Source organism: Diaporthe citri (genome assembly GCF_014595645.1).
Source record: "Diaporthe citri strain NFHF-8-4 chromosome Unknown scaffold_6, whole genome shotgun sequence".
Lineage (NCBI taxonomy): Eukaryota > Fungi > Ascomycota > Sordariomycetes > Diaporthales > Diaporthaceae > Diaporthe > Diaporthe citri.
In genome coordinates this window covers 103,996-115,018 of record NW_025064851.1, presented here as the reverse complement: position 1 = coordinate 115,018, position 11,023 = coordinate 103,996, and the positions used below count along the sequence as shown (strand labels likewise).

The following is an 11,023-nucleotide window of genomic DNA, read 5'->3' as shown; positions in this document are numbered from 1 at the left end:
TAGAAGAAGGGTACGTTTGAGGTGAGGCTACGGGCTTTGAGTCTTGGAACGTATGGTGGCGGACTTGTTCTGCTGGGAATAATCCATCGGGACTGCCGTGGCGGGGAAAGTACCCTCGAGTCAACTTTGACTGCATGTATCGTGTCACGCGAACCTTTTCAGTCCTGTCCCTGTTCATACAAGCCGGTTTCGTAACACCACACTTTAGGCCGGTCTTTCCCGGCGGAAAGTTCCACCCTCGCGGATAATTCGATCATCATCATCCGAAAGTTCTTGGTGACGATCTAAGCAGTTCCGCAACGGACACTCTTGGGGAAATGAAACCAGCCACTACGTTCTTGAAACTGCTTCACTTTGACCTTCGGCTTGACGCCATCGCGCCCGAGACGTACGACGTTGTGGTCTACGGCTCAACTTCCGGAGCCGTCGCGACTGCCATCCAGTCTTCGCGACTGGGAAGGTCGGTTGCCTTGGTCTCGCCAGTGAAGCACATAGGTATTTTAAACTGCTAGTCGTCAAGACGACAGATTGAAAATTCACAAAAGTGACAAAGTGTAAACTGAATGGACCACAGGCGGCATCCAAATCAACGGCCTCGGAGCAACAGACATTGACAACCAGGCCGAGTTCCAGAATAGCAACACGCTGGGAGGGCTGAATCTTGAGCTTCACCAGAGGATCAGCCGACACTATGGACGCTTGAAGAGATTGAATGAAGTCGTTGAGAAGAAGCTCAAGGATCCTGATGTCTGGAGGTTTGAGGCAAAGGTTGCTGAACAGATAATCAGGGAGTGGTTGGCTGAGAATCCGTCTATTACCGTTATCAAGGTCAGCCTTCCATGAGCTATCAGACTGGCGAGCACTGATGATGTGGCATTAGTCCCGACTTGTCGACAAATATGCCGTTGAGAAAGACGGGGCAGTTATCGAGGCGCTACATCTTGAAAACGGTCAAAGGATTTCTGGAAAGGTGAGCGCCGAAGGTCGTTCGGGATCACACAAGACCCGCTCACATTCCCAGGTTTTCGTGGAAGCAAGCTACGAAGGGGACCTTCTAGCCGCTTGCTCCATCTCTTGGACTCGTGGCCGCGAGTCATCTGCAACATACTCCGAATCCCTGGCTGGCGTCCGCGCAGAGACAACATACCGTCAAATCGACGTCCACGTCGACCCCTACATCACCCCGAAAGATCCATCGAGTGGTCTCCTCTACGGTATCTCTTCTGAGCCCTTTGGGACCCCCGGTGATGGGGATCTGCATCTGCAAGCGTACTCTTACCGGGTGCTTCTAACGGATGACCCCGAGAACTTGGTGCCGTTTACAAAGCCTGACGGGTACGATCCTGCACACTTCGAGCTACATAGGAGATTTTCAACAGCGGGAGGCGAATTCTACAATCCGAGCAAAAGGTTACCTGGTGGAAAGACCGATCTGATTGGGAGTGAAGGAGCATTGTCTACGGATTTGCTAGGGATGAATGATCAGTGGTCCGTTGCGGATTATCAAGGTCGGCAGAAGATTTTGGAAGACACCAAAAACTTCACCAAGGGCTTCCTTTGGTTCCTGGCAACGGACGAGGCCGTTCCGGTCAGTTGCAAAATCCCCTCTGCATGATGCGTCATACTGATGATGCCAGGGACCCATCCGTAAAGAATGGTCTCGGTTTGGCTACTGCCGCGACGACTTCCCAGACAACGGCCACTTTCCCCGCGAGCTCTACGTGCGCGATGCGCGGCGGATGGTGTCGGACTACGTCATCACGCAGGCAACGGCCTCGCAGGACGGCGACCCTGAGGTCCTCGACCCGGTCGCCGTGGCGTACTGGCCGACGGACACGCACAGTGTGCGGCGGATCCTGCGGGGCGGGCGCGTGCACAATGAGGGCTTTATCTTCAAGGACGGGCATCGGTGGCGGCCGTTCGGTATTGCGTACCGCGCTTTGCTGCCGAGGAGGAGGGAGGCGAGGAATTTTGTTAGTGTGACGTGTCCCAGCTCGTCCCATGTTGGATATGGTGAGCATTGGTCTTTTCTTTTTCCTTTGTGAATCCAGCAGATCTCTTTTTCTACTGACTAGGCATTCTAGGAGCTGTGAGGCTAGAACATCAATTTTACGCCCTCGGACAGGCGGCTGCTAATGCGTGTGATATCGCTATTGAAAAAGAGGTTGGGTTGCATGATGTACCGCATGAGCACCTGAGGGAGAGATTGTTGGGGCAGGGAGTTGTTGTGGATGTCTCTTTAGTCGGGCTCCCATCGTTTGGTGACTGGTGAAAGTGTGATGGGAAATTGTAAGGCAGGAATGGTTGGACGAATCGAATAAAAGTTACTGGTGAGGTTGAAAATCTCTAGATGTGTTGTCGGCTAGATTTGTGTTGAGAAGAGACTCTAGTTGTTTCATGGCCGCCATGACATCGACCAAATCACGATACCATCGCCGTTCTTCTTTGGCAGACCATCGCGGCCAACCTTACCCTTCCCTAGGATGATCTCACCATGGTTTTGGAAACCATGCTTCAGGTACAGAGCTAACGATGACTTCGTTATGGCCTCTAGCCAAAGCGGTCTCCCATCAGTTCTACCCCGCTCTTGCATATCCACAAGTAAGGCACTGGCAAGTCCTTGTCGTTGACGATCAACAGATGTGCCCATAATAAACACATACCAGTGCTTCTTCATCTCTTCCTTGGTGAACACCTGTTCCATCATTCTTTCAGCAGCGGGGGCGTATTCGAACAGGGCACGCTGTGGGGACGCCTTGTGAGTCAGATGCTCAACAGATGCAAACAGGTACAAGAGAGACGTACCACAAATACCCCCGCGCCGATGCTCCAAAGCGCGGGTAGGATCCGTGCCTGTAGCATTGTCCAGGGGTTCTCAACTCCTGCCCCTGGCGGCATAAGAAGACCGCAGCAACCAAAGTCGCCCACTTCGATGAACATGCCTTTGTTGAGTGCGCACTGTGTGAAAAAGCCGCGGAAGAGCCTGGGGAGCACCGACTCGTGCTTTTGGGAGTCGAATGTGTGTAAGAACCATGTGTAGACGGGATCGCCACGGAAAGCGGGCGTCAAGACTTCGATGGTTCTCTCTACTCGTTCTGTTGGGAAGCTGGTTAGAGTCCGTGCATGGGTGTCATGGATGTATGGAAGCCAGACCTTTGCCGCCATATGTGACTGCGAGTTTCTGCTCAGTAGCCATGCCGGACGGGGAAATATGAGACCTCAAATGAGATCGCGAGCGCCAAAATGTGCGTTGAATGGACCACTGGGAGGAGTGCAAAGTAGCGGGTTTCCCATGTCGCGTTGGTCAGTCGTCGGGTAGATAAGTCACAGGCCCCTCTCGATCCTTTCAACCTCCAAACCTCCGTCCATGACCAACAAGCTTGGCTCGTCCATGACCAACACTAGCGCTGATAGTTGGCCTCAGACCCAGCCGGGGACATTTGATATCACGTCACGTAATGCCTATAGACAACGACAAACAAACAATGCTCGGGAAGTAGCGCAAACGATTGTCATTCGCTGCCACCACACAGGCAGAAGAACAAGTCATGCTGTACCGGTCTCAGATGCAGTCAAAAGTGTATCGCAACCATACCTAGATACCTTGGGTACTCTCAAAATGCACCGGCGATATAGAGGAAGTTCTGTACGGGTACCGCTGACGAAGGCAGTGCACAGATCACTGTGGCAATGGGGGCAAGCGCATGGCCGTATATCACGCGGCATCAGCCCCACCACAAAACAATATACAAACTGAGGGCAAGCAAGACGCATTCACGTGCCACGCGTTTACCTGGTCCTATCCACGGTAAACAGAAGTGGAACACGACCGAGATCGGCTTCTGCAGAACGGTATTCCCGGAATTGATCATCAGTCTGCATGAATATGATTTGATAGCGATCACTTCATGTCTGCAGGCTCCTTTGCAACTTTTCTCACCAGCCCTGCCATTGATAAAGATCCTTTTCGTTGCCCTTTATTCCAAGTTGTAGGTTGCCTGCTTGCTGACCTCCTCAGTCTCTCTATTCTATGCTGTAGTCGGCCAGCAACGGTGTCATCTCTGTTGATGACCACAAACACTTTACACTTACACAGTCCAAACAGATTTCAGCTCTACCGGATCCCGCTTCCTGTTCATCGAATACGCTCTTAGTTTTCCCTTCTCAAATGATCGCTTGATCGGAAGTTGCATCATTTTCCTTCCGTCCTGGATCCCATTTTATACCTCTCTAGATAGACTTGAGGACACCGCAAATCTCGACTGAGCATCTTCCGAAAGCGACTTAAACCCCGGAATGTGGACATGTCTCCAGAGATCCCCTATCGATACACCGGTCTGAAGCCAAGAGACCAAATCATTCGACTCGTGAGCTTGTATCCAGGTCAATTCTTAGATGATGTTTTCGTATCTATCTCCCACGTCGACCTCAGTGGAGCAAAGTACGAAGCATTCTCATACACCTGGGGGCCTCCAACACAACATACAAGGAATCTCTACATCAGGCCAAAACAGTCTTCAGGTGAAAGTAACTACTCAGAGTGAGAGGTACAAAATCAGACCATCACTTCTGGAGGCACTGAGATATCTGCGGTCTCCTGATGTGACACGAGTTCTTCGGATCGATGCTGTGTGTATAAATCAGCAGAGCCTGTCTGAGCGGAGCCAGGAGGTTCCACGCATGGGTGAAATATACAACAGGGCACAGCAGGTGGTAGTGTGGCTGGGCCCTGAAGAGACTGGGACCCATATGGCCTTAAAGACTGTCGAGGATCTGAGTGCAGGCGTTATTGTGGCATGGCACCATCGAAACATCACCACTGTCCCTGGGACCGAGGCCGAACTTATCAAGCACTATCCAGAATAGTCGACCTTGTCGCTTGCACAATGGGCTGCTTTAAAAAGCCTTCTCACTCGGCCATGGTTTCAAAGGCTGTGGGTCCACCAGGAAGTGAGATTGGCCTCAAAGGTGGTGGTGAGGTGTGGTCCGTTCGAGGCCGCGTGGGAGGACATTGAGAAAGTGGCTCTGCTTCTGAAGCATTCGGACGTACAAAGCCACATCAGCATCCGAGATGTTCTGTTCTGCCGCTCGCTCTTCGCGTATCATGGATCGGACAAGTTGTCTTACGTTCTGCATCGATCCAGCCTGTGTGGCTATCCCGAACGTCACGATCTCGTCTATGCAAACTTTGGGCTGTCGCCGGCAATCAGGACACTTCACATCGACCCTGACTACACCCTGCCTGTTGCAGTCGCCTACCAAGATCTTGTCTACAAGTATTTACAACACTGGGGAACTCTAGAGATTTTGCGCTCGTGCAATATTCAGACTGCATTAGAAGGAGTCGGGTCCTTCGTTCCTAATTTCTCGGTCCCTAAGTCCAGTACCATCGGATTATGGGATCCAGGAGCCGCATATGTTCCGCTCCTTCCTCACAAGCCGTTCCTTCCATGCACCCACAGCTCCTTCTGCTTTAAGCCGTTCAAAACCCCCCTGAGCGGCTTATTCGTTGAGCAGCTTATCACAAGAAGCTGTTGTTAAGCGGCTTATCGGTCATTTAAGCAGTGTGTACGCGACTCGTCTCCCGTGAGTGGAATATGTGCGGCCTGGGAAGGCGTACATACCGCTCATGGAGACAGGTGTGCCGGGGATATGCCCGCACATGGGAGGAGAGTGGTAGACTGAGAAGCTCGGCGAGAAAGCTCGGAATCTTTGGCCAAAAATGCAGAGAGTTGAACAAACGGATCCATGCCGCGGTGCCAGACTCTGCGTAAACTGTTGTACATTCTCGTAAAGATTTATGTGTAATCACAGTATTAGATCAATGAAGGTCGCATCGCGTCGTAGAAAAACCCAATCGTGGTCGTTGGGGTATCTGCATCTTTCTTCGTAATTCTACGCAAAGTTTTAGCAGTCCCTTAGCAGGGACTAAGTCACAGCATTCCGCAGCTTACTCAAAGTAACGAAAACGTTGCCTGAACTTCTTATTCAAGGATAGCGTTTCCGGCATATTACTTAGGCGGCAATTCCTTCTTGGCTGCTTCAACTCGAGCCTCAGTTTTGCTCCAGAACCAATCCGCATCATCCATAACACGCTGACTCCACCCATCCAGGGGCCCCATAACCTCAATGTGCTTCTGGCTACCCTGCAAGATTTGGACGCAGTCGTCTGCTGGGGTAAAGTTTGTAGCGTTGTTAGGGCCCGTCAGCTCCATGAGCTGCTGCGCACTTGCGGCATAGACGACTCTTCCGATATTCGCCCAGTATGTTGTACCGGCGCACATCGCACACGGCTCCCATGTAGTGTACATGGTACATTGCCAGAGGTAGCCCGGGGGGAACTGATCGGCAGCTGAGAGAGCGAGGGTGGATTCGGCGTGCCTGATGTAGGAGACGTTGTGCTGTTTAAGAAGCACCGTCTTGTGGTCCGGTGCGACGAGAATGCAGGCAAATGGTGGTTTTTTATGTTGGACCATGCAGGCATGCTGAACCTCCAACGCGATGGCCATGTTCTGGGAATAGAATTAGGGCTTGAGCTGTTGTATATCGTTGCGTGGCTCCAGTGGCGCGGTGTCCAACCACTCTGAAAACTTACTGTGTCTGTTTGCACCTGTGTGGGAGCATCTCTCCGTGGAAACCATTCCGCCTTGATATCGTCGGTAAACCCCATGATGTTTTCTTTGTCTTATGATAAATAATGGTTTTCTCAGTTCTTTGATGACCATTGACAATGGAAGAGCCGGGTATTATGGGAGTTCCGCGAGTTGAGATCGATTTATCCCTAATCGTTGATTCCAGACCCCGGCTACGTATCGGAAATCGCCGTTGGTTATCATTACCTAATTTCCGCCGACTTCTCGGCCGAGATTTGCCTCTCCTCCACAGCTAGCCATCAACTCCGAGTCTACGTCATGCAGCTCCAAACAGCTTCCGCCCACATTAATGCCCTGTCTGTTTAAATGCGGCCCTTGGCGGAGACCTGGTAGCCTTTTTCGACGATGTCATATTGATTGATACAGATAGAATCGGCTCACAGAGTGCGAGGTTTCTCCAGGAGCCTCGTTTGATGAAATGCCTCTGCTTGTCGTGATCGGCAAAGACCTCTCGTGGATGAGGATGGACTGATATTTTCCATTTGAGCCCCAGGTATAAGATATTGCTTCAAAACGAAGCCAGATCTGGGTTGTTGAAGTCAACCGTCTTTATGCTGCCAGAAAGGGCATCTTCGCCTGTGCCGGGATTGATGATCAGGAGGCGAATGTGGGTTTTAGTAGGCAATGGCTGGTACCTGTTTGAACCATAGAAGGACGCGCTCGCTTCCACAATCACGGGCTTGCCAAGCGATGAATTTTTCTCCTGGACATGGTTTCTGCGGCAATAATGCTTTAGAAGACGTGAAGAGTCCGCAGTGAAAAGCACAGCTTGAAGAAGGGAGCAATGAGCCAGGAGATTGGGTCAAAGAAAACAGCGCCAATGGTAAAATGAGGAATAGAGTTCTGGTACGTGCGATTTATGTGGTTGCCAGCTCGACCCCGCCCATGAAGCTGCCATCGTACACGGCTTGCCAAGATCTTCTCTGTTCATTGCTATGTATAAATATTCAGTGAAAGCCCATCATGCAGGATCCTCAGCTTTGTAAGATGGAAACATAGTTTGACCACAAACGTCAACGAAGGCGCCCTTTACGTAAACAACCTCTGGATTCTCCGGTTGTTCCATTCCCAAGCCGTAATATCCTCATCGTAGCGGCACGGCGTAGCAGCAGTGACAAACTCCTGGAGTGGCAGAAGCGAAGCATCCCTGTTCGGCTTGCCAAAGTAGGCGACGGAGTATCGCTCAGGGATTACTTTGTTATCGCCGGCTTTTATACTTGGGGGGTAAGTGACGCGGTGGCACGCAGCCCTGAAAGTGTCGTTGGTGAGCCGCTGGAGCGAGTCGCCGATGTTGATGATGATATCTGTGTTCGCGGAGGAAATCACGTCGTGGAAGGTGCCGTGCTGGTCCTGATTCTCGACCTGGAGCCCGCCCGTAGAGTCTTGGAAGAGCAGGGTGAGCGAGCCGAAGTCGGTGTGTTCGGCGATGCGTGTGGAGGTGCCGTCCGCGAGGGTCGAGGCCGGGATCTCGGGATAGTGTAGGAGCCTGAACTCGTTCTCTGCCTTGTTGTGCAGGGACCTGAGGTGCTGCTCCGAGACGCCGAGCGCGATCGCGATGGCGGACAGGAGCTCCATCTCGGTCCTGAAGGCCTCGTCGTAGAACTTCTCCATGAAGGCGCGGAAGCCGGGAAGGGCTTCCTCCGCGACCCAGATGTTGTCCACGAGGTGATCTGTTGCGGCTCCCATGTCATAAGTTTCCTGCAAAAATAATTAGACGAATGAGTTAATAAAGTTGAACTGCATAGACATTTCGTACCTTGACATCTTTGGTCGTGCCAGGACCAAGTCCCTTATCGTATCCGCTAATACCAGCTACGTTTTCCTGGCCAACGTAACTGTACCCACGGTTGGGGTTGGCTTGGGGAGGGTGTTTAGCTGTCATTTTCTCATCGTGAGAAAGATTGAAGAACTTGCGTGTCTGTCTACTGGTAAGCTAAGACTCCAAGGAAAAGGACTCGAGTCCTACCCACCCATTCGAATAGTGCTTGGATCATCTCATCCGGGATTCTGTGGTTTTGAACTTTGATACAGCCCTTCTTCTTCAACATCGTGACCAGGTTATTGCTGAAGGTTTGTTTTTGTTCTGGTGTTCCGTAGAACAGGGACATATCGACGGAGTCAGCTTGAGAAGCCATCACGATAATTTGAAGATAGTGTTTGCGTTCAGGTCCTTTGATTTGGATTGAAAATTATGTGCTTGCTTTTAATTGCCTATGTAAAGTCTACAACTGAAACTCTCTGTCTTGGACGAGCTTGATATATACACAACAGATGCTCATAGACCTATACTGGCAATACGAACGTCGAGCGGAAATGCTCGGCTTAAGACAAAGCTCTCCATCTCATGACCTAGATGGCAATGATGATATCCTCTGCATGTTATGGATCAAGGCTCCCGAATCGTGCCTGATCGTAGCTCCGAGACGGTCTACACACAAACGATTTAGGAAGGCAAGCCCGATAAGCCCGAAAAGCCACACTTCAAAGACAATACTACCATCCCGGAAACATTGCTGCATCATAATACTCAAGGCCTCGAGCACAGGACGATGTTTCTATTGAATTCAAATCCGGCGTTGTGCTAACAGACTGGAGTATTGAAATTGTCTCAACGCTGCCCTTTTAGTCGCGATGGTGGATGCAGAAGGCCGGGGCCGGGAACCCTCCTCAGAACGCACGTCGCGTTGACTTTCCACGTTGAACGATAACCCGAACCTAGTATTCCCCGAACCTCCCACTCCCATACACCGAGCCTCCCCGGATCTTGTTATCAGGGAGGTTGCCGGGGGCCGAGATGGATACCAGGCTCGCTTTGAATCGGATATTTCCTGACAGGTTCCCAGTCTTCAGCTTCATAGACACCTGATGTGGAGTGCGCCCAGATGTATTTCCTGATGATATACGTCAACAGCTATTAACGCGCATGGCACCTAGTAAAACGGGGCTGTCATCTGAACGACAGAACGTCTATCTAGTATAAACTACCTAGATGCCGTGGGACAGACTCAAACTACTTTGGGCTCCTGACTTGCATTAGATCATCCCACGCTTCTCACTTCGCACAAGTAATTGCTGGAGAAGAGCCTGTATCCTTTAGCTGCAACATATCTACATTTGGCGACTTTGTGAAGTCCTTTATTTTACACATCATCCCCTACGCCCTTCGCAGGATGGCAATAAAGCAAAGTGTCCCAAGCCCTAGATGAAGACGACGATAATGCTCACACAGCTACAGCTGCTATCAAGGTGTCCTGTTGTTCGTAGATCGAGACGGCTCATAATGACTCTCGTATTGGTACAAGCTACCTCTCCCGACCTTGCTCTGAGAATCTCGATCATCCAAGTTTCCGATTCCCATCCTCCATCGATCCACCATGCCTGAGTATCCGCTGATTCAATCTGCCGTAATACGCTCCCCGCCCCCCTGCAACTGTCCCGAACGCCCATCTGTCATTTATTGGCAGTCATGATAGACCCCTTCCGCTGCTTTAGCTGGTATGCAATCTCCACCAATCGTGTCCGGAAGTCAATCAAACCCGCAGCGGCTGCGCTGTTTTCTTGAGTGCGCCTTCCGGCTCACGTTCCCTGCCACTTTTCCTCTCCCCATCCTCGAGGCCATCGAGTAAAAACGGGAGGATCGAAGCCTCCCAGATCACCTCTCTGTTGCGCCCCATGAAGCCAGAAGTTAATATGATGGCCAACAGCAGGATCAAGGTGCCGGCCACCACTGCCAGCGGGTAAAGCAGCCACTCCCAGCGGAACTGTATGCATACGACCATCTCATAGGAGGTTTCTATAGCCACCGTCTTGTTGCCGTCCCAGTCCTCCCCGATTGTGCGTAGCTGGGCGGTCAAGCTATCAAACCCCCGCTTCATGAAGGCATCGACGGATGCGACAGAGGCGTTGCCTCCGTTGTATATGCTGCTCAGCCACCACGTGCGTGGGCATACCATGGCCGTATAGTTGGCTGATTCTTTGCAAGTCTCGTACTGGTGCGCAGTCAGATTATTGGTAGCAAGTATGATGATGGGAAGTGTCGAGTGCTTGAAGACGGGCCACCAGTCGTTAGAGGAGCCGTATAGACAGCTTTTAGGGCCTGTTGTGTTGGGAAGAACGGTTAGTCCCCCAGGTACATCGGTGAAGTTCGCGCTGGTGTTTGTATATATGACATTGTCGACAATGCAGTTTCTGATATCCCGTACAACGTCTGGTGTCTGTGGGGGCGGTCAGCAGCAGTAGGCGTCCTGCCCTCAGCCCCTTACGATACGCTGCAAACGCAATCCCAAATCGACGAAAGAAATGACGACTCAGGCCAGAGGATGAGTAGACCGGGGCTGGACTGGGACCGCGGGGGCGGCGGCACTGCGCAC

At 51.5% G+C, this 11,023-nt stretch overlaps 4 protein-coding genes across 4 annotated transcripts; 1 reads left to right on the top strand and 3 right to left on the bottom strand.

The window, feature by feature from the left end:
• Window positions 1-317: 317 nt before the first annotated feature.
• Window positions 318-2,099, top strand: INS49_012063 (uncharacterized protein; the record flags this gene model as incomplete). The annotated part of the gene is made up of 6 exons (XM_043172769.1): window positions 318-495; window positions 575-828; window positions 881-970; window positions 1,022-1,588; window positions 1,638-2,013; window positions 2,095-2,099. The coding sequence occupies 6 exons, from the start codon at window positions 318-320 to the stop codon at window positions 2,097-2,099; spliced, it is 1,470 nt and encodes a 489-aa protein (XP_043022066.1).
• Window positions 2,100-2,395: 296 nt separating this feature from the next.
• INS49_012062 (uncharacterized protein) lies at window positions 2,396-3,196 on the bottom strand (the record flags this gene model as incomplete). Its single annotated transcript, XM_043172768.1, has 3 exons — window positions 2,396-2,743; window positions 2,806-3,095; window positions 3,154-3,196. 3 exons carry the CDS (start codon window positions 3,194-3,196, stop codon window positions 2,396-2,398), a joined length of 681 nt encoding a protein of 226 aa, XP_043022065.1.
• A 2,815-nt stretch (window positions 3,197-6,011) lies between these two features.
• Window positions 6,012-6,670, bottom strand: INS49_012061 (uncharacterized protein; the record flags this gene model as incomplete). The annotated part of the gene is made up of 3 exons (XM_043172767.1): window positions 6,012-6,246; window positions 6,310-6,401; window positions 6,596-6,670. The coding sequence occupies 3 exons, from the start codon at window positions 6,668-6,670 to the stop codon at window positions 6,012-6,014; spliced, it is 402 nt and encodes a 133-aa protein (XP_043022064.1).
• Window positions 6,671-7,682: 1,012 nt separating this feature from the next.
• On the bottom strand, window positions 7,683-10,606 carry INS49_012060 (uncharacterized protein; the record flags this gene model as incomplete). The annotated part of the gene is made up of 3 exons (XM_043172766.1): window positions 7,683-8,351; window positions 8,410-8,510; window positions 10,234-10,606. The coding sequence occupies 3 exons, from the start codon at window positions 10,604-10,606 to the stop codon at window positions 7,683-7,685; spliced, it is 1,143 nt and encodes a 380-aa protein (XP_043022063.1).
• Window positions 10,607-11,023: the final 417 nt, after the last annotated feature.